The sequence below is a fragment of the Apteryx mantelli genome, chromosome 5 (genome assembly GCF_036417845.1).
Source record: "Apteryx mantelli isolate bAptMan1 chromosome 5, bAptMan1.hap1, whole genome shotgun sequence".
NCBI classification, from domain to species: Eukaryota; Metazoa; Chordata; class Aves; order Apterygiformes; family Apterygidae; genus Apteryx; species Apteryx mantelli.
This window is the reverse complement of record NC_089982.1, coordinates 77076979-77098215: the sequence shown is the minus strand read 5'-3', so window position 1 is coordinate 77098215 and position 21237 is coordinate 77076979. Positions and strand designations below refer to the sequence as shown.

At 36.9% G+C, this 21237-nt stretch overlaps 1 protein-coding gene across 2 annotated transcripts in view; it reads left to right on the top strand.

Moving 5' to 3' along the window:
* The window catches only part of HTT (huntingtin), a 92839-nt gene extending 74845 nt beyond the window's left edge, over positions 1-17994 (top strand). For both annotated transcript variants that reach the window (XM_067298277.1, XM_013960012.2), the window contains 16 exons: positions 174-361; positions 1610-1736; positions 2943-3043; positions 4057-4211; positions 4601-4740; positions 4905-4987; positions 7328-7458; positions 7646-7775; positions 8590-8745; positions 10620-10810; positions 11572-11686; positions 11922-12135; positions 12302-12407; positions 13706-13868; positions 14567-14727; positions 16013-17994. In XM_067298277.1, the coding sequence (XP_067154378.1) occupies positions 174-361; positions 1610-1736; positions 2943-3043; positions 4057-4211; positions 4601-4740; positions 4905-4987; positions 7328-7458; positions 7646-7775; positions 8590-8745; positions 10620-10810; positions 11572-11686; positions 11922-12135; positions 12302-12407; positions 13706-13868; positions 14567-14727; positions 16013-16226 (2375 nt within the window). In that variant the 3' untranslated portion in view covers positions 16227-17994. The remainder of the gene's footprint in view (positions 1-173; positions 362-1609; positions 1737-2942; positions 3044-4056; positions 4212-4600; positions 4741-4904; positions 4988-7327; positions 7459-7645; positions 7776-8589; positions 8746-10619; positions 10811-11571; positions 11687-11921; positions 12136-12301; positions 12408-13705; positions 13869-14566; positions 14728-16012) is intronic.
* Positions 17995-21237: the final 3243 nt, after the last annotated feature.

The window sequence follows — 21237 nt, the reverse complement described above, 5'->3', positions numbered from 1 at the left end:
TCTTCCACTAGTTGAACTACTGTAGAATACATCTTTGTCTGCAGCCTTAGTGTGCTTTTCCCCTTTTCAGTAGAAATAGTCTTCATTTTAGCACTTGGAGGGTTTTTTTCTGTGTCTTTTTAATGTGTGTGTTTTAGATTCATAACACTGATTCTATTTTTCTCCCACTAAAGGAACAAAACACATTGCTGCAGCTTGTGAAATGGTAGCTGAAATGGTAGAATGTTTACAGACTGTCCTGGCATTAGGACACAAAAGAAACAGCAGTATTCCAGCATTTCTTACTCCGGTCCTCAAGAACATCATCATCAGTTTGGCAAGGCTGCCTCTTGTGAACAGTTACACACGAGTCCCTCCCTTGGTATGTTATGCTTTGTTTTCAGGATGCAACAACTGTTGAACAATTTTTTTGTTAAAACAAACCAAAAAAACCCCCGTGGTGCTGCATCTTAACTCTTATGTCACGAAGACTTTAGCCTTTAACTAGTTTGATCACCCGGTTTGTCTTTTTAAACAGTAAAACGTTGCAAAGATATGAAATGAAAATTCAGCGTGGAAGATGAGATTCAATTAGGAAGGAGTGCAGTCACTGCTTTCATTCCTGTGTGAAAGAATTTCCAGGTGGTAGTTAAAAGACGGAAAAGAAAGCAAAGACTTTAGCGCTCTGTCAGGGCCAGTATTTCCTCCTGCTTAGCAGGATTAATTAACCTGGAAAGAGTGCAACACATACACTGCTACTTTCTGTATGATAACTGAGTTCATTTTCTGTCGTGCAAAGTCCCACAATAATGCAGCAGTACTGAGGTGGTCCTAGTGTCTGGACTAAGTCGGGTATTTGCATGGTGCTGGGGTGTGCCATGTAGATACTTTGGATTGTATATTACCTTTCATTGCTAACTCATCTGGGATGCTTTGGACCAGGTATTTTGATCTCTCTTTTTTGGCAAATGTAACATGGATTTAAGAATACCTTATAATTGCCTCATTGTTTTATTAGTGTTGTGAAATGACTTTAAGGAGCTTTGATAAACTGCAAAGTCATCAGAAAAATTTCTGCGTCCTTGTGAGGTAGAGAAAAGGGTGTTTCCTGATCAGATGTACAAGAGAGCTCAGCTTTCTGTTTATGAGGGTCTGTCAGGAGGAATTAATCTTTGGGATGGAGACTTTTTTTTGTCCACTCTCAGATGTATCTTTGTGCTTTTTCAGCCATCAGTTGCATGGGAACTTTTTTCCTTGAATTACATTTCTGCATCATTACTGCACTGTGTTTTGTCTAGTAATGACCTGGCACTTAGTATCACTTAAATTTTAAACCGAATTTTACAACAAGAAAATTTTTTGCTTTCATGTCCGAATTTGGACAGTAGGACTGAATAATTAACTAATAGTGAGGGATATGCAAAATAAGTTATTAAAAAATGTAATGCAATAGCAGTGTAAAATGTGTATTAGCTATGTTAAGTATTTAATCTTTCTTCAAGTTTTGCGTATTTGAAGAATTGCTTTTCCTATGGATGTCTCATTGCTTTTGTGTGGTGCATATGTTTACAGCGATCATATTAATATGATTATTGTTTTGGATAAATAGTCTTTCTTTATGTTCCATCAGGTCTGGAAATTAGGCTGGTCACCAAAGCCTGCAGGTGACTTTGGCACAGTTTTTCCTGAAATCCCAGTAGAGTTTCTTCAAGAAAAAGAAATCTTTAAAGAGTTCATCTATCGCATTAATACACTTGGTATGTATAAAAATAAAAATGAATATGGTTGGCTTTATTTGGATGCTTACCTGTGATGTAAAGTTACCAGATAACTGAATATGGTACCATTTGTTGACTGCTGTTGCTTATGTGAAAGAGAGATTTCGAAGCAGATTAATAATTGTGCTGCAATAGCTGTTAAGTTTTGCTCAGTACAGAGAAAAACTATAAATTGTGGCAATTGAACCAAAAACTGTTCTCACTCAGGGAAGTCTTTTCAATACTCTCTACAGAATGGTCTTTTGTTTTCTGGCACGTACAAACTGACAGCATGTGTAACGTATTTTGCTTTCTCCTTTTTTTCTTTTTTTTCCCTCCTTTTTTAAATTAATATATATTCTATAAATAGAAGTTAGTGCCACACTCACAATTCTTTAAATGAGATGCTGCAACTTTAAAGCTCCTGCATATGTCAGGGTTTACTGAAGGGGAGTAGTGAGGCTTAAGAGTTCAAGTCTTTTTCAACAGATGAGACTATCAAGGGTAATGCATCAGAGTTTCCACATACTTGCAGAAGTCCTCTTTTTTTTTTTTTTTTTTCCCCCCTCTTGCTCTGCAGGTTAATTTTTGACTGACTTGTGTGGCACTGTTTTCTCTTGGATCACTGTAATCCCTAACAGAGCGTTCTCATTTTGAATTCTTTAGATAACATTAGTGTAAACTGCAGGGTATTATTCAAGAACCCTTTACAGTCTTTTAGAGTTAGAGATCTACTTGGAAAATCTTTTGAAAAGTGCTTGAATTTTAATAGCATATTTCTAAGCAATTCAGTCCTTTTGCTTCTAAGATTCCTCAGGGCATGAATCGTTTGGGGCTTGGATCGTTTTGGCATTCTTCTCAACCCTTTCCTGTGAGAACTGGCAAATTTTGGATGCTTTTCTGTGTTGTTAAAACCTGGCAGATCTCATTGCTTTAAAGTTATACAATCAAAATATCTAAATGTATGTAAGAAATAACTGCAATAGGACCATATAAATAATAGTGTTCAGAACCCTGCTTAAGGGTTGACACACTCTAAAATAGAACAGTATAGATTTAATCTGTATTGATTACAAAAATGCCAAATTGAATAGGAAGCAGCATGAAATTAAATCTGTGGAAACAGTGTGCCTTTTCTTAAATGCTGTTGCACATTAAAGTTTGTAGTAAGATATAAATGACCAGCTTCTCTGAATGTTTCCTTAGGATGGATTAGCCGTACCCAGTTTGAAGAGACTTGGGCTACTTTGCTTGGTGTACTTGTAACTCAGCCTATCGTAATGGACCAAGAAGAGAACCAACAAGAGGTAATGTCATTCACTGAAATGACAGTGTCATTCATTTTATTTCATAGAAACAATTTTCTTAGCTCTAATAAATCTGTCAAGCAGAAAATTAGTGATCTGAGAAATTATTTCCATTTTCATTTCCTTGTCTTCAAATGCCTGTGAGAGACATCCACCTTCTGGCTTAAAGCTTCTGAAAGTATGTGAATAGCCTGGAGAAATTTTAGCAAAGTTTTTTCAACTTTATATTAGTCCTTCACTTAACATGCGCACGCAGTTTGAATTTTGCTTGATTAGATGTTTGGCTTTAAGCACGATAGGAACTATAAAAACTTCAAGACAGAAACCACAAGAAAGACATACGCTTTTAAGAAATGTACTAGTTAACTATCGCTGATATATATGCTGACTCATGCAATTAACTGTACTATCTAATGGTCAGACTTCAGTGGCAACTTTTTGATTTTGATAATCTTCTTGACTAGAAATGAATCAACCTGAAGGTGCACACCCATATCTCTTGCCTCCAGTTGTAGACTGTGTATTGCATAACTGGGCTTCTAACTTGGATGCCTCAGTTAAGTGCTCAAAATTCAGCAGAATGAATGTGAAGGTCAGAGACAAAGAAATACATTTATACCAAAAGTGAGTACGAGGGTGAACTGAAGAGTTTCCAACTCAGATCTGGTCTTATTTGATAATTTGGTTCAACAGGTAATGATAGGCTAGATGAAAACAAGGGAAGTATACACTTTGAAAGCCCTTAAATGATACTGGACATCTTGAGGTTTTAATGCTAATAGGATAAGAGAGAGTACATGCAGACTGACTGATGAGATGGAAGGATTTGTTGGTGCCACAGCACTAATGCTTTGTGTGCATTGCTTACATGTCAGCTACATTTCTAGGTAGGTTGAAGTCTAGTTGTCAGGATTGTCAATGATAATTTAGGGGAAGGAAACAAATGCTAATATTCAGGGCTTTCAGAGTTCTCTTTTTTTTCCAATTCAAATTACAGTAAGTTCATTTTACAGGAAGATACAGAGAGGACCCAAATTAATGTTCTTGCAGTACAAGCCATAACTTCCTTGGTGCTGAGCGCAATGACAATACCTGTTGCAGGCAATCCGGCAGTTAGCTGTTTGGAACAGCAGCCCCGCAACAAAGCTTTAAAAGCTCTGGACACAAGGTATTTTTTCACTTATGCTAAAATGCATAAATTTATACTTGTGGTTAATAATTAAATTAAAATAAGTTAGCTTAATCTGGTGATAGCAAAAATGTATATAGGCTATATTTTCTAAGTGCGAATGTATACAGATTAATCTGTTTACAAAAACATCACGTGGACTCAGCATCAGGAACCTGGTGAGTTAAAAGATGATATCTGAAAAAGATAACATCATAGTATAATCTAGCAAACAGTGTTTAGAGTGCATCTGTTTAAACACTTCTCAATTTTAACATCCCTGAAAATGACAATAAGCGTAATGTAACATTGTAGAGCGAGCTAGTCAAACTTGCATGAAAGGATTTAAGAAAAAAATCTGCTTACATTGTTTTCTCTTGGGCTTTCAGGTTTGGGAGGAAGCTGAGTGTTATCAGGGGAATTGTTGAACAGGAAATCCAAGCAATGGTATCTAAGAGAGATAATATTGCTACTCATCATTTATATCAAGCTTGGGACCCTGTTCCATCACTTTCTCCTGCTACTACAGGTAAATGCCTTTATGAGTGGGGAGAGGGTGAATTTCTTCTGAATGTGGAAGTAGAAAAGATACTTTTAGGAATTTGTTTGAAACCTGGTTTGCAGGAAGTGAAGCAATTTTCGGATCTATTCAGACATGCATGTTTTAAAAACTTGTCTTCTGTTTCTTTGTAGGTGCTCTTATCAGCCATGAAAAGCTCTTACTGCAGATCAATACTGAACGAGAAATAGGAGATATGGATTATAAACTGGGACAGGTTTGTTAAAACTCTTTAACTCCTAGCTTGCCTTTTATTACACTTTCTCCTAATTTGTGAAAATCCCATTTAAGCAGCTTTGCTTAACATGAGATTTGAACTGAAGGCCCTAATTGACATACAGGGTAGACTATAATTGACTCTTCTCAGCCAGCCTCCCACCTCTCACAGCGTTTTTGCTTTTGTGTGCGAGATCTACTCGTGATTCAGCTGTTGAATTGTTGTGCTTTTCAGCCTTGGGCATTAAAGAACCCTTGCAGTGGTAGATTCCACTTCATTTATTGGATTTTAATTTGCTAGAGCTTCTTGCAGTAGTCCTTAAGAAAAATCATTGAACATATAATTGGCTTTTTTTTTTTTTTTTTAATTTTAAATAAACCCAGTCTAGGGACATAAGTTTAACTGGATTTCATTAGTTGAAAATAGCATTTAGTGGTTAAAAAATTATTCCTGAGTCCAGCTCTTGTCTAATTAACTCCTTGAAAATTATTTTTTATGTAAAGTTACATACACACTTTAAATGTAGTATTTATTTCACTAGTACAATAGTATGTATTAGTGAAAAATATGCAATGAGATACTAAACTCATGGTACATTATTTTTCTTGAGTAATCTTACATGTAGTATGTATTGCTTAGCATGAGAAAGCATACTATGTAAAGGTTAGTTATTTTGTCCAAGAAAACTTTCTGAGGTATGTAAGGTAAATAACTTTAGCAGAAAAAGTTGAAAACATGGAAAGTGCTGATTTCCTTTTGGTATCTTCAGATGTACCATTTATTCAACTCCTTCAAAATGTTTCTAGAAACTACTTTAAAAAAATTTTGCTATGTTGCATAAGTCATATGTGTATGTTAATCAAATACGAAAGGTTCAGTTCTTCAAATACAAATGCCGAAGCTTGCAGCATTAAAATAAGAGCTCTGATACAAGTTTCTTGGGTTTTTTTTTCATTTTTTTCATTTTTTTTTCTTTCAGTTTCTTAACTGAATGGTATTTTAGCCTTAGAGTAAGATCCAGCTGAAAAGTAGTTTGCAATCCTGACCCCACGGTACGCAGTGTACAACACTAACAAATATATATAGAATATTCCGAATCTGTTGCTCTGAATATAAATGACTTATCATTCCCGCATGAGTTATTTTGGGAATGGATCATACATAAAAAAGAATTCTTGTAGGTAGAAAATGAATTCTATTTATACTTTTTTCCTTCTTTATTTACCCTCTCTTCCTGTCCCACCACTCTGTTTAGCCTAAGCAGCTGTCTGAAGAATAACAATCATGAAGCATTTAGCTTCCAGGTTGAATTTGTAGCAGAGTTCAGCCCAAATTGAAATTTATCCTCAGTTTGAGCCTTGATAAGAGTTCATTATTGAAAAAATGATGCAGTTTACCATAACTGTAGCAAGCATATATAGAATGAAAATATCTCCTTTTCTTGGAATTAAAGGAGGTTTTGTGGGGCACTATGATGCTGCATACTGTAAATCAACACGTAGAAATTTTCTTTGACAGAGGAGCATGCAGATTTGTATTGTTAATACTTGTTACAGAACAAGCAGAAAGAAAACTTTATCTTTTGAAGTGGGGAAAAAATAATTGATCTTCATGAATAAGTCTAAAGAAACTTGGAAATGGGTGAAAGCATGTAAACATATCAAGAAAAAAATGAAACTGCATCAGTTAAGTCTTGTACTGATGAAGAAACTTACTGTTCTGAAAGGTCTATAAATTAAAAATTTATAAATTTTTATAAAAACTAAAGAACTAAGTTTTCTTCTTTATAGATAGTTGTTTATCTAGCCTGAGACCTGGGACCTAAAATCTTGTTCTTGATTGATTTCAGGAAAAAAAGGCTAAGTTGCAATTAGGTGTACTGGGTTCTGGTTTAAAAACATTTAGAAATGTGTTTTCTATTGAACTTCTAACTTACTGAGTCATTTTCTTGCTTAACATGAAATGTAAATATTTACATTTTGCTTTAGATTTTGGGTCTGGTATATTGACTTTTGGATGATGTGCAGTTGTTAGTGCATGTTTAGATTATAGCCAGAAGCTGCTGTTGGTATCACCTGTATAACTGTACTAAGCTGCGTGGTGCTGCTGCGTTTGCTGTGCTATATGATTTAAAGTTAGTTCAGCTACAAAGGGTGAACAAGGCACAAAAAACTTAAGTGATGTGCAGTTGATGTAAACGTTATTTGAAGTTGTGTGTTCATTGCTTGCGTCGTTTAAATGAAAACTGTATTGGACTTCTAAGATTTTCTATTCTGATTATGAGTGTTAAATGATGGACTGCTTTTCTGTTTTTGTTTCTTTTGTTCTTTGTGTTGCAAGGTCTCTATACACTCCATATGGTTAGGAAATAATATCACTCCATTGAGAGAAGAAGAGTGGGGTGAGGATGAAGAAGATGAGAATGACGTGCCTGCTCCTTCCTCACCACCAACCTCTCCTATTAACACCAGGTGCCTTATTTTTTTCTTCTCTCTCCTTTATCTTGCCATTAAACTTTTATCTCTTTGTTCTGAGCTCAGTAAAAGAATCAAAACAGGCTTTATAAATTGGAGGCTGAGCAATAACTACACTTCAAATGGATTATTTTAGCAGGATGTAAGAATAGCCATTTTAACACTTGCTCACTGTGTTTTGCAGGAAACACCGGGCTGGTGTAGATATACATTCTTGTTCTCAGTTCTTGCTTGAGCTGTATAGTCAGTGGATATTGCCATCAAATCCTAGCAAGAGAACACCAGTCATTTTGATTAGCGAAGTGGTGCGATCAGTAAGTAAAAAATTATTCTGAGTCATAAATGAGTATAAGTTACTGAATGTTTGGAGCTAAGCAGGGTTTGTAGAGTATTTTGTAATATATAGGCAAATTTGATTTTTATTGGCAGTGCTGTTGTGTGGGCTGTGTAGAAATACAGCTTGTGCAACTATAGCATAATAGTATTTTAAATTATTTAAGCACCTGGGTTGCGTATTCTGCTACTAAGTTACAAATATTTTATTTTTGCATAATGATAGTTCCTTCTTTTACTTGACTACTTAGTGGGTTTCAGATCTGTCATCCTATCTCTTCATAAAAACAAAGGAAAATAGAAAAACTATCAAGAAAAACTATGTCTTAATGGACTTGTGTGACTATTGAAACATATAAGAAAGACTAAAGATAAAATGTGTGGAATGTGTCTTGATAGCCATTATTAGCTATCATAAAAGGCTTACATGAAACTCTCCTTCTAAGGAGTATGTATTGTGTATTTTTTGGATATTTTAGTACATAATAAATGGCAACCTTCATCTAGTTTCCAAAATCACATACTATAATGGGTTTGTTTTTGTAAACCTTTCTAAAAAATGGACTCTTTGGAGATAACTGTCTTCAGAGATGGATTGTGGAATTAATTCTGAACAGGTTAACAACCATTATTCCAAACATTTATTTTTACATGATGAACAGATCGATTGAGGAATCGTTTGCTGACAATTACATGAAAAGGGAGAGGGGTGTGTGTGTGTGTGTGTGTGTGTTTTTTTTCTTTTAAGCTGCCTGCTAACAGTATGTTTTGCGTTCAATTTTAATTTGTGTATAGCTTCTGGCAGTGTCAGACTTATTTACAGAAAGGAATCAGTTTGAGATGATGTACACAACACTGACAGAACTGCGGAAGGTACATCCATCAGAAGATGAGATCCTTGTACAGTATTTGATACCAGCCACTTGTAAGGCTGCTGCCGTTCTTGGAATGGTAAGAAATTTCATGGCAATTTATTGCAAATTCATGAGCATCTAGGCTAAGTAGTCCTTTGCTTCTGCCACAAAAATCTGATTTACTTGGTAAGAGTGGTTCTGCTCTAGGAAAATCCCTTGGCTGATCTGTATGGCTGTGAGAATTAATATGATATGAAGTCCTCTCTCAAATATGAAAGTTCCAAAGTATTCTGGGCTTTTGGAGGTTTTGAACAGCACCTTCAGTTGCCCTGTTAGTCTTATTTTATGACGTTTGAACATAGATCAGTGTGTGTGTGTGTTTCTCCCCCCCATCTTATTGAGGTGAGTGTTACCTTTTTGCTGGAGTTTATTTGTGCTGCTCATTTGTTATATTTCAGCCCAGAAATGATGACCGTGCAATGGCAATTGCAGGATTTGTGTTACAGGTGAATGACTATGATCTCAAAAGAAGCCGGGACATTGCATATGATGAATGCTTAACTTGGTAGTCAAGTATCCCATTTCTTTCCCTCACTCTTTTCTTTCTTCCATTTCATCATTCTGTATTTAGGGCAAGGACATTATTAATGCAAGTTGTTTAATGGAGTAAGCATTACTGTCTCTAAATCTGTAGACCACAGAGAAGAAGTATTCTCCGAGGGATGTTTGAGTGGGATTATTTTTAAAATATTACAAGTACTTTGGAAGAAGCTAGCATTTCTAGAAACTCTGTATGAAACTAACATAAAACTATATGGATAATAGTGATAAGAAAAGTTTTGAAAGCTTTTGGGGTTGGACTTTCAGTAGCTATTGTAGCAGCAACTGTGCAAGGGAAGACTGTGAAAGTCATATCAAAAATATCAAAGCAGGTCTAGAGATAGCTTGTTCTGATTAGGGGAAATTACAGAATTTCTCACTTGGTGAGCTACTAACACCTTTTTGGAAGCAAACAGCTGAATATAACAGATTAGTGGGAGATAAAAAGGCTTGATTCCAGCAAGAGTTGCTTGTTCTGTGCTTTGTTATGTAGAAAATCTGCTTAAAAAGAGCAACTAAAGAGCACACACTGTAAAACTGCCCTTTGATATATACTTAATGAATATAGAGACAAGGTAAAGCAAATAATTTTTCCTAAATGCTTACTTTTCTTGCGGTGTCTGTATATTTCCTAGATACTTCATCAATACAGGGACAAGGTAAAGCAAATAACTTTTTAGTAAATACATATTTTTCTTACAGTTCATGTATTCTGAGAGTTTGCTTCAGTTCTCAAATTTAACACAGGTTAGAATAGGTTTTTGCATATTCAAATAGATTATTGTACTTTGATAATGGGGGATGAAGTGTTTGATACCAGCTTGATACTTGAAGACTAAACCTGTGAGTGATGGAGATGTCCAGGTCCAAGTGCCAGTGGCCTTGCAGAACAAGTAAATGGATCACTGTACTATTAGCTGATAGTGGATAGCAGAGTGTTCCCTTTTATGCAGTCTGCAGGCATCTACCAGTCGGTTTCGTATAGAAGCATCCTTTGTGGTGTAGCTGGAGAGCCAGAAAATCCCAGCTGTCCAAGTCCTGCATGTGAAGTATGCTTACTAGCACCAATGGCTTACTGAGCGAATGCTTATCTTGTTTCTGCTGGCTTTAAACTGTTGTCATTTTTAAAGGTAAAACAAAGTAATTCGGTCATCTTGTGGCATCAGTTTACCAGTTAATCTGCAAGTCTTCTCTTATCTGATTATAATAATCTTGTGATATTGATTCAAACTACTGTTTTAAGTCAGACTCATGGTTCAGGCTGTATTTTCTGCTCTTTATTTTGTTCCAAGTATTTCCAGATGTCAGAAGACAGCAGAACGGTAGACTGAGCTAGTATTGATTTCTAATTATTACTTTTGTTTGCATTAGGATAAAGCTGTGGCTGAACCAGTAAGTCGACTGTTGGAGTCAACCCTACGAAGCACCCATATGCCAAGCCGGATTGGCGCTCTGCATGGAATTCTGTATATTCTCGAGTGTGACTTGCTTGACGAAACAGCGAAGCAGCTCATTCCAATTATCAGCGAGTATCTGCTCTCCAATTTGAGAGGAGTAGCACAGTAAGACTCCCCCCCACCCCTTGCCACCTTCATGTGGGGAAATTTTTCTATTTTGTTAAGCAAAAGAATATGCATGTAGAAATAGCCTGTCTTATCTTGACCTGATTTAAAAAACTAACAGAAGAGAAACTTTATCAAGACTTCTAGGGTTGCCTTGTTAAAACTGTAGGGATAGCTTTTCTTGCACTGTTACTATTTCTTCTGCTGACTGGAACTCTTGCAACTCTTGTGTGAAGAAAAAAGCTCTTTGTGGTTTGCTACTGTAAGTACATTTTAAAGCAGGCTTTTACATCAAACAAACAACTTAAGATTTCAGTGAAAAAGCCAAAAACTTAAAATAAGAAGCTTTGATAGCTTAGCCTTTTGTTCCTTTGCTGAATTCTGTTCCCTAAACCCTGCCTTATTTTTCAGTCAAAAGGCATACTCTTTTCTACGAGTTTTGCTTGAATAAGAGTTGCAGGATCAGCAGTGAAGTGTATTTGTCCTAAACAATTCAGGCAATGGTAGGCTGTAATTATGTTGCTGAAAAATGTCTTGTGAATATTGCACTGGATTTCCATAACCAGTGCTCTTTTATGGCATATGGCAAGTTTGTGTAAATCACTTTGTGCTGGTTTGTGTGATTTAAAAACTGATGATAGTTTGTGTATAAATTTCATGTTGAGAAAAAATGGTGTTGTAAGGATTTGTCTGTATTTGCTCTATTCATGACATATGCTGCTTTGATGTAACCAACCACTGGTGTTTTTGCTTATTTACAGTTGTGTGAATGTCCATAACCAACAGCATATCTTAGTAATGTGTGCAGCTGCTTTCTATTTGATAGAGAATTATCCACTTGATGTAGGGCCTGAATTCTCTGCAGGAATTATACAGGTATGTTGCGATTCCCTTAGTTACAGGTGCAACCTGCATAGATATCTTTCACACTAACTTGATTTATTATAATGTAGGTATGCTTTTGGTTTTAGTTTCATCAGGTTTCCTTAAAAAAAAACAAAAACAAAACAGTCTTTGTAGTTGCGTATGTACTAGCTGCAGTGGTATGCTGTTAGAAGATGACCTAAATACATCTAAAAAACAAGCAGTTGGCTTTGTTTCTTTATTTCAGATGTGTGGAGTCATGGTATCTGGAAGTGATGAATCAACACCATCCATTATTTATCATTGCGTCCTGAGAGGGCTAGAACGACTCCTTCTTTCAGAGCAACTTTCTAGACTGGATAGTGAATCACTAGTTAAACTAAGTGTTGACAGAGTTAATGTACAGAGTCCCCACAGAGCGATGGCAGCGCTTGGGTTAATGCTGACTTGCATGTACACAGGTATTTGCTTTTTTTATGCCTTGCATCTGCTGAGAGATTATTTTGTTCTGAAAAACCCTTCGGCTTACTAACAGTGCTAAATTTCTTCAGTTGTTTTTGTTACCAAGGATAAAAAGCTCTTACTTTAGCATTCACAGTAAATTTATAACAAATTATTTTGGTTTAGGAAAGGAAAAAATCAGCCCCAGTCGTACCACAGATGCAAATCCTGCTGCTCCCGACAGTGAATCTGTGATTGTAGCTATGGAACGAGTATCTGTCCTTTTTGATAGGTAAGATGATAAAACCTCTGTCATGAGGAGGAAAAAAAGATAATACCTCTTGGCACTGTGTGGTCACCGCTCTATTTGACAGTTCTAATATTTAAGTAATGATGTTTCTCTGCTTACCCTTGCTTAAAATTGATACTTCTAGTGTACACAGTAACACTGATGGAATTGCTGAACCCAGCACAAACACAGAGGAATGTAAATGGGAAACAGACATCTCCTAACTGATACTCTGTGTTGCACAGACCATAATACTTTATAAATGTATTTCCAGCTCCCTTTTGGTCAAACTCTTAAGTGCTTTTCAGGATGTCTTCTGCATAATCAAGGATATAAATCCAGTTTACAGGAAATAATCTTTCAAATCACCCTCAGGAGTTTAAAAACCTCTTTCCCCTTCCCCCACCCAAGTGTTGCTCTTCCTATGGCCGTTAAGTAATTGCAATGGAAGGACACAGTAAAATTTCTGTATTCACATGGAACTCATTTAATGGAAGTATTTCAAAACTCCTGTTTTGATCTGACAATCTCAAGCTGTGTTAAATGAGCATAACATGTTAGATTTTTTTTGTGGTAGTTTGTGGCATAATGGTCTACATTTTTAAAAGTGTTCAGTGGTTTTTCCATAAAATTGGATGAGGGTCATACTTATGCACTCAGGGAGAACAGAGCTAGAGCAGTGCCTGGGTGCTTTTGAAAATATCACTCCTAAAAGTTAGCAAAGCAAATGTGAATACTAGAAGCAGAAAGTAACTTTTGTGGGTTAAATCACAAGACACTAGCTTGATCTTGATGCGTCAACAGATGCAGCCTGTATTAGGAAGGGCTTTCAATCAGTGTTGCCTAAATAAAATTGTCTTTAAATTGAAGTAGCTTTTCCTTTCTCTTCCTTCCTTCAGTGTTTTGCTTATAAATGGTCTTTCTATGATAACTAGGGGTAATGATCTCCGTCTCCTTTTTTTCTTGTTGTTTTTTAATTCTTATTTACTTTTTCAGGATTCTCATTGCTAAGCCTCATCTCTGGTGCAGTTTCAGAGCTTCACAAAAATGTTGGCTCTTAAAAACAAACAAAGCACATGCACACACGCACACACTCTTCTCATAAATTTGGTAGAGCTCTTTGGCTGGATTATTGGAGTAAGATTAGATGAAGACTTGGGTTGTTCAACGTTGTTGAAGGCTTTTGTCTATCTACAGATGAAAAAATGTAAAATGTTCTTCCTAATGACAACTAAACTGAAAAATAGTGAAATATTTAATTGGAATTAATTCACAAATCATGTTCTTTATTTTTTCTTTAGGATCAGGAAAGGATTTCCTTTTGAAGCTAGAGTAGTTGCCCGGATCCTTCCACAATTCCTTGATGACTTTTTCCCCCCACAAGATGTAATGAATAAAGTTATTGGAGAATTCTTATCCAATCAGCAGCCTTACCCACAGTTCATGGCAACAGTAGTTTATAAGGTACTGTTTATATTTTTTTTTCTTTAAATGTTGCAGAGGACTTGTACGTAACTTGCAGCTCTTCAGTACTGGAATTTGAAGGGAAAATACCAATTTCTATATATCTAGTAAACTATTTGGCAGTGATTGAACTGTACTGCTGAGAGCTGTGTCTTCCGGGGGAAATGGAGTGCTAGAGTCACCCGGATAATGGGAAAATAAAGAGAAAATTAAGACTGGGAATACAGTGCTCAAAGTCTTCAGATCTCAAGGAGCTAGACCAGGTCATCTGGGCTTATGAACTCTGGAGTCAAGCTCCTGTGGGCTCAGTTGAGCTTCTGAGTACCCAGCTCCTCAGTACCTGCTTATTGGACTCATGCATTGCTTGAATGTGCGTGTGCACGCCACCTCCAATATATTAAAGAACAGAGCAGAGACGGGAAGTCTTGTGTTTCTGTATGCTCACTTTGGTCTGTCACAGGCAGATGTCATGAGTCCAGTTGGATCCTGGCTGACTCTTTGCAGAATTACTTTGTCTGTGCATTGTATTCATTAATTCTTTAGCTTCAGAGTTGTCTCCAGGGATCTGGGTTGTGAATCTCAGAGTTTTTTTTTTTTTTAAACTGGTGAGAGCCTTCACAAGAGAAACTAAACTCTTTCCAGTGTCCATCTGCCATGTCTCTATTCCTGTGTAAAATGTTTTACTATAACTATTGCAGGTATTTCAGACACTACATACCACTGGGCAGTCTTCAATGGTCCGTGACTGGGTGATGCTGTCTCTCTCTAATTTCACACAAAGAACACCTGTGGCAATGGCGATGTGGAGCCTTTCCTGTTTTTTTGTCAGTGCTTCCACCAGTCAATGGATTTCAGCAATGTATCCTAAGTAGACTGAATGTGTGCCATTTCTGAGTAAGGGTAGTGATTCTGTAAAGCACGTTGATAGCTCTGGAGGTAAAAGTACAAACTTTGTACACAGAAAGCATGTTGAGTGTAGTTAGTAGAGATGTATACCACTTTTGTGCTATTGGTGCCTAAGGTTTGACAAAAAAGAGAACTTCTAAACAGACTATGAGAACTCAGTTACCTGAAACTACTGTCTGTTCCTTGTGACTGTGCAAAATGGTTGTAACTCTCCTTTCTGAATTTAATCTGTAGGAATTGTTTTGAAATTCCTAGTAGCAGATGCCCGTTAATACAAAATCTGTTACTAATACTAAAACTATTTAAAGGCTTATAACTATTTTGATGTATAAACTGCACTGTTAAAATCATATAGGAAATAGGGTTTTTTAGAAATGTGCTGTTTTTGCAGAAAAACAAGTTTTCAGAAGGTATTTTAAGGAAGAAGCTAAATCCTTGTACTACTAGGGAAAAACTTCCCATTCATGATGTAGTATACTTTATATAGTAGTATCTAAACAAATTAAATTAAAAAATGGTATTTTCATGAGAACATGAATATTTATAGAAATTATATTTAGAGCTTCACCAGGCATTTTTGCAATGTCCTCTTAAAAACATTGAGCCATGTTCCTTCTGCAAGATAAAATAAAACAAACCCAACAAACCCAACAACCCCAAATTAAAGAAAATTGTCCTCTATACAGAAACAAACTGTATTTTGGAAGTATCTTCGTGGAGGTAAACTGCAGTGCTGGTGAGCTTTGGCAATCGAATGACATTGGCCAAATGAGCTGGAAGCTGAAGCCATAGTGGTATCAGTGCTAGGTTTGTTTAAAACAGGGAGGGAAAAAAAAAAAAACTGAAAAAATAGCTCTGTTACATTTCATGACAGGCAAAAAAGTAGCCATGTGTCATTAGGTTTTAAATTTCCTAATGGCTCTTCATTTCAGCAATTCTTTTTGGCTGTAAGCGGTTCAAACAGTGTTGCTGATGGTGCTATTTCCTCTAGCAGGTGAATAAAGAAAAATCCTGCCAGGTTAAAATGAGTCTCTGGGAATAAGAAATTGCATAAAGTTAATGAAGAAATAGTATTTCTTTAGTGGCATCATAATTGCTACCTTGAGAATATTTTGCACTTTAATGTTGTTGGTGAACTCAAAAATACACAGTTTTATTCAGTATTCAACTATTTTAGAAAAGATGACTAACTTCAGTATGCTGTTACCATGATATTATGACCTTAACTTATATCTCAGTCTTCCACATATTATCAGCAGAATGGGAAAATCAGAGCAAGTGGATATTAACATCTTCTGTTTGGTGGCCATAGACTTCTACCGACATCAGATAGATGAAGAATTAGATCGGAGGGCCTTTCAGTCAGTGTTTGAGGTGGTAGCATCTCCAGGAACCCCGTATCATCGCCTGCTGACTTGTTTGCAAAACATCCACAAGATCACAGCCTGTTGAACATCCTGATGCGTAACGGAATTGTATGACTAGTGTTGGAATCTGATATGAACGTTATGGGGAATACGAGATTGAGAAAGCACCTGGATTGCATTTGATAGATTTGGACCTGCCAGTTTCTACTTGGAGACTGCGTGGAGAAGTGCTCTGCAGCACTCAAAATCTCCTAAGAAGTCTAGTGTAACTCTTCTGTTGTTGCTGACTCCAGGCAACTGTGAGTGAAAAGAAATATGTCAGAGTTTTTTAAGGGATGTTTGGGACTAAACTGAGACAGATTTACTAACTGTAAAATACAAGCAAGTACTACATGCAAGGTAACTGATACTACTCCTCTTTCTAGTGTTCAGCTGAAGTCACTGTGTTGCAGCTGGTAAGAGACTGACAGAAACACTCTCTTGTTGCAAGTTGCAGTCATTAGAAAACTACATTGTTTTATGTACATGTATATACTGTTGTGTAGTACAGGATAGAAATTGTTTCCTAATGTCTCTCCCAAACAAGGAAATGTCTCTCCCAAACAAGGAAAAGAGAAAATGGCTTTTGTGGATTACACTTCCAGCATGTAATTCTTCTCTCTGGACTTTCTGATACCATGTGGTGTATGTGGTGGTGGTATCGGAGATGTCGTGCACATACGTAAACCACACTTTTTTTCTTTGTTCTTCTCAGGATTTAAAATTTGAGTACAGTATATCAGTAAAAGAAATTTTAACTTAAATATTTCTATATCATGTACAGTATGTAAAATTGTAAGATGTGTGGTGCATGAGCTGTGCTGTAATTGGAGATGAACAGAAGCCATGCTACTGAATGTCTTGACATCTGTATTGTCCTCATTGTTCCTTGTGTGCAAATTCATGTTCCTTTTGAAAATCCATTTTAATGTATAGATTTTTGTTTTGCATTTCACTTTTTCTTAAAGTGCTTTAAAACTGGAATATATTGATTAATTTGTGTTGTGAGACCATATTAAGGAGCTTTCTTGTGATCCATTTTACTGTAGCTTCTTTTGAATTCCTTTATTTTGAGATGTAATGGTAAAAGAGAGGACTAGTTACTCTGGATCAGCCTTTTGTATACTTAAGAAACTGCTCTTATCCGCTGCACAGCTTTTTTAAGAGACAAAATGGTGCAAGCTCCCCAGTAGTCAATACCTATTTGATCTTTCCTTTTATAATGACCAAGATCACGGAGTCATCTGGATTCAAACCACTCTCACTTTAAACAAATGTGTGCTGGCAGTTGAGAATCAGAAGGCTGCTATGGTCTACTTTGGGACTGGCTAAGGTGTTAGATTACACAACCTCTTTTCTTACCTGTTGTATATGCTTTAGACACAAACACAGTATGAATTTCAGAACACTACATAGGGCCAGAATCGACTTTTACTCACCACCCAGGGAACCCTAGTGATTCCTAGGCATTACATAGGGAAATCTAGCGCAGCATTTGTCTTTAGTTTTATTTGCTGTAATTCTTTAATTATAGAGAAATGATACCTTGGTTCTCAGTCACGTCCTATATATAACCTCTCTTCGTTTTCTTACCACACCTTTTGGTGACACTTGGAAAAATGAGATAGTGTTGTCAGGAGGAGCATGTACTGTATGTATTTCTGTATATAATGTATATGTTGAAATTATACACATGTGACAACATTTAATGTATACAGATGTGTATATTTGTATTTATTAAACCCATGTATTTAAACTAATTCCAATCTAGACCAAAAATTGTTGCTTCTGCCCATAAATTCATTTAAAAGGAATTGTCCACTGGTGTCACTTCCTCTTATGATAGATGATGAAACTGATAATATGGGCAGTAGAAACAACTGTAGACATAGCTGTATTTAGCTCTCTACAGCTCTTACTATCACGAGCAATTATTTCTGCCCTTTAGTTGGGTTACTCTTCTTGGGCCACAGCACTGTGGTGATTTTTAAAAGAAACTGAACAGGAGTTCAGCAGAGGGTTTAATAAAATAGATAGATACTGTTTAAAAGTTTTGAGTTATATCGGAAATTATCTCTAATTCTGATAAGAGACTAATTCAAGGCAGTGAGACATAATGCCCTCTGCTTTCTTTAAGGGTAGTATAGATCACTATTGCCTTTTGTAACCACCAGTAGTTGTTTTCTACTGTAAACCCACACACCAGTCAGTTTTTGTATGATATATAGTTTAATTGAAGATATTTTTGTAAGCTATTTTCCAAAATTTAAAATAGATTTTAATATATTTTTTAAACATCAGGTTACTCATATTCTCACCATATAATAGTATATGTTTCGTTGTAAACAGTTATATTCTTCATAATTTTAAGCTCCTCATGATTAACACAGGATAGTTGGTTGGTTTACCTGGAGCTAATGGGAGCTAGCCCCTGTATTTACAGAGCTTTCCAGACAAACCGATTTGGTACTTCCACAAAGTCTTTCCAGCCAGTGAAAGGAGCGTGTATGGAGCTGAGCAGTCAGCGTGGCCGCTTGAATAATGTCTGATGTGACAAACTCCCTTTCCTCAAAGGCCCGTTGCTGGCATTTAAGCAAATATTTGCATTAGCTGGTCCTAGTCATCACCCCAGACGCTGAGCGTTAGAGCTGCTGCTGTCAGGTCTAACCTCGCACAGATTCCCTGGTAGCAGTAACTCCATGTGCTTTAACCTCTCTTGGCGATTTGTCGTAGGAAACCGCCTGAAACGTGCTTCCCGAGGGGCCAAAGAGTGGCGCAGCCATCCAGCTCCTCCTGCAGAAATTCTCAGTGTCCGGAGGGAGTGTGACTTAAGGGTCTTCCTGGTGTGGAAGTACACACCAGTAGTGCTTAAACTCTAACATTTCCCCTGCAGCACACTTTCCTGTCTACTTCCTATACTCACTTTCCTCACCCTTACTTCCTTTGGAGTGAAATTGTATTTTAAATCACTCCTGCCTGCTTCTCGTGACAAGAGCCAGTAGGTGTGCTTTGGGCAGGGGAACAGCTAAACTAGCAAAACAGCGGCCGTTACCAAACGCTGATGTTGGACTTAAAGCAAAAATAAATCATTACTGATATTTGCCCTTTGAGATTGATCTAAAGGAAAGTTTTATTTCACAAAAAGGTTTTATCTTACTGTAGACAGAAAGCTAATTCTGAAAATCAGGTGGTTCATTGAGAGCAGGGTATAGGTATGTTTGGAACGAGACTTGCTTTTGGTGTCCTGGCTGACCAAAACAGACAATTTCTTCAATTTCTCTGCAGTGAAACTGGGTTCTTCACAACCTTGCAAGATCAAGGCACGGCTGAATGTGGAGCATACTTAAGAAAAGGCCTGAGTGAAAGGGCAGATCAGTGTTTAAAGATTCATTTACAATTCAGTTGTCGAAGAACCTGCTTCACTAACTCTCTGTGGCCCTCCTTTAAGAACATTTTATACTAGCCCACTTTAATAAATAGCTCTTGGGCCAGCTCCCCGTCGGCCCACTGCAGCTTGTTTGCCTTCCGTTGCAGCACGTCCTCCCTCTTTGAGCGCAAGGGTGAGGAACTGGAAACTGCAATGTGCTGTAAATTGGTTCTTATTAAGGGAATGCAAAGTTTTTTATTTACTGCTTATGCTCTTTGCCAGTTGAAACTGAATGCAGGTTTATTTAAATCTTCTCTCAAGTGTATCCTCAGCTGTCATTTCCTCCCAAGAGTGACTAGTAGATGGTTGCGTGTTCCTTTTGCTGGGGTGAGGATGACTCCTCGGCACCAGGGAGCTGCTTGTTTCTTAACTGACAATCAGCACTCCTAAAGCGCTGAGCAATGAATGAACCGACTTAGATCAAAAGGAGCGGGAAACACGTGGAACCTTTGGGGTTAAAAGTGATTTTTTTTTGATATTTAGAAGATTTGCCTTAAGAGCATTCTGTCTTGCCCTTCTCTGTTTTAAATGGCAGTTAACTTTATATAGCAGATAAGGAGGTTGTGTCAAAAACACTGCAAAGACCGTCTCCAAGAGCAGCAGACTTATTTTGTCTTATGAGTTTGTGGAGCTGTTGTGGCTGAGCATTTATGTGTCCTGAATGAAAGAGATACTAGGGTATAATGAGCAATAAATACAGCAATAAGCAGTCTAGTTAAATTTGGACATTCAGGATCTTACCCAGTGGTTGAAAGGGGTGGTGTGGGAGTAAAAGCAGAACTGATTTAAGTACATTCATTGCGTTAAACAGACTTTTTCACATACAATCCCAACTTTGCACTAAAGGTAGAAATCAACTAAGTGACAATGGTAGGTGCTTTGCTCTTGGTCTTTTAAAACATCTTCAGTTATAAGAATACAATTGAGGGAAGTTGTTAAAGAGCAAAGTATTTAGGTAGTTTCCTTATTTTAAAGCTAAAAAAGCAAGCTGCTGTAAGAACTAGAGTAAGCAATGTAGGGGGAAGTCCAATATGCTAATTTTATCTAATATCAAGATTTCAGGTGAACTTTTTTGTGCATGCTACCTTAAAGTATCCATTGAAAATCTTGAGAATCCGAGTCATACCCAGGAGAGCTTCCCTGGTGTGTCAAGTTTTAGGTGTATTCAAATTCGCTGGGTATAAATGCTGCAGAGCATTTGTGAGGCATGCGCTGCTTTTTGTCGTGTGCGTTTTGTGTGAGCTTATCATTCCCATCGGTCTGTGTTACGCATACCATCGAGTTGGATCAACCTGACCAAGGGTAAGGTAATGGCACGTGACACACCCTGCGGTGTTGTCTTGTATAGTTTGAGGGCAATGATAAGCAAAAGCTTGGAGCCCCAACACCAAAAGTGATTGTACTCCGAGTAAAAGGAAAGCATATAATTTTAGATGTATGTTTAAGTTTAAGGAAAAAAAATGCTGAAAATACTGCACACTGAAACTAAAGAGAAAATAAAATACACCTATTGCTGTAAGCGATTTTCTTCTCGTTATTTAAAGATCTTGATGCATTCCTATTAAAGTTTTTCCCAGCGTCTGTTCTTTTTAGCAACAATCAAATATGGAGTATTTCGAAAATATGCAAG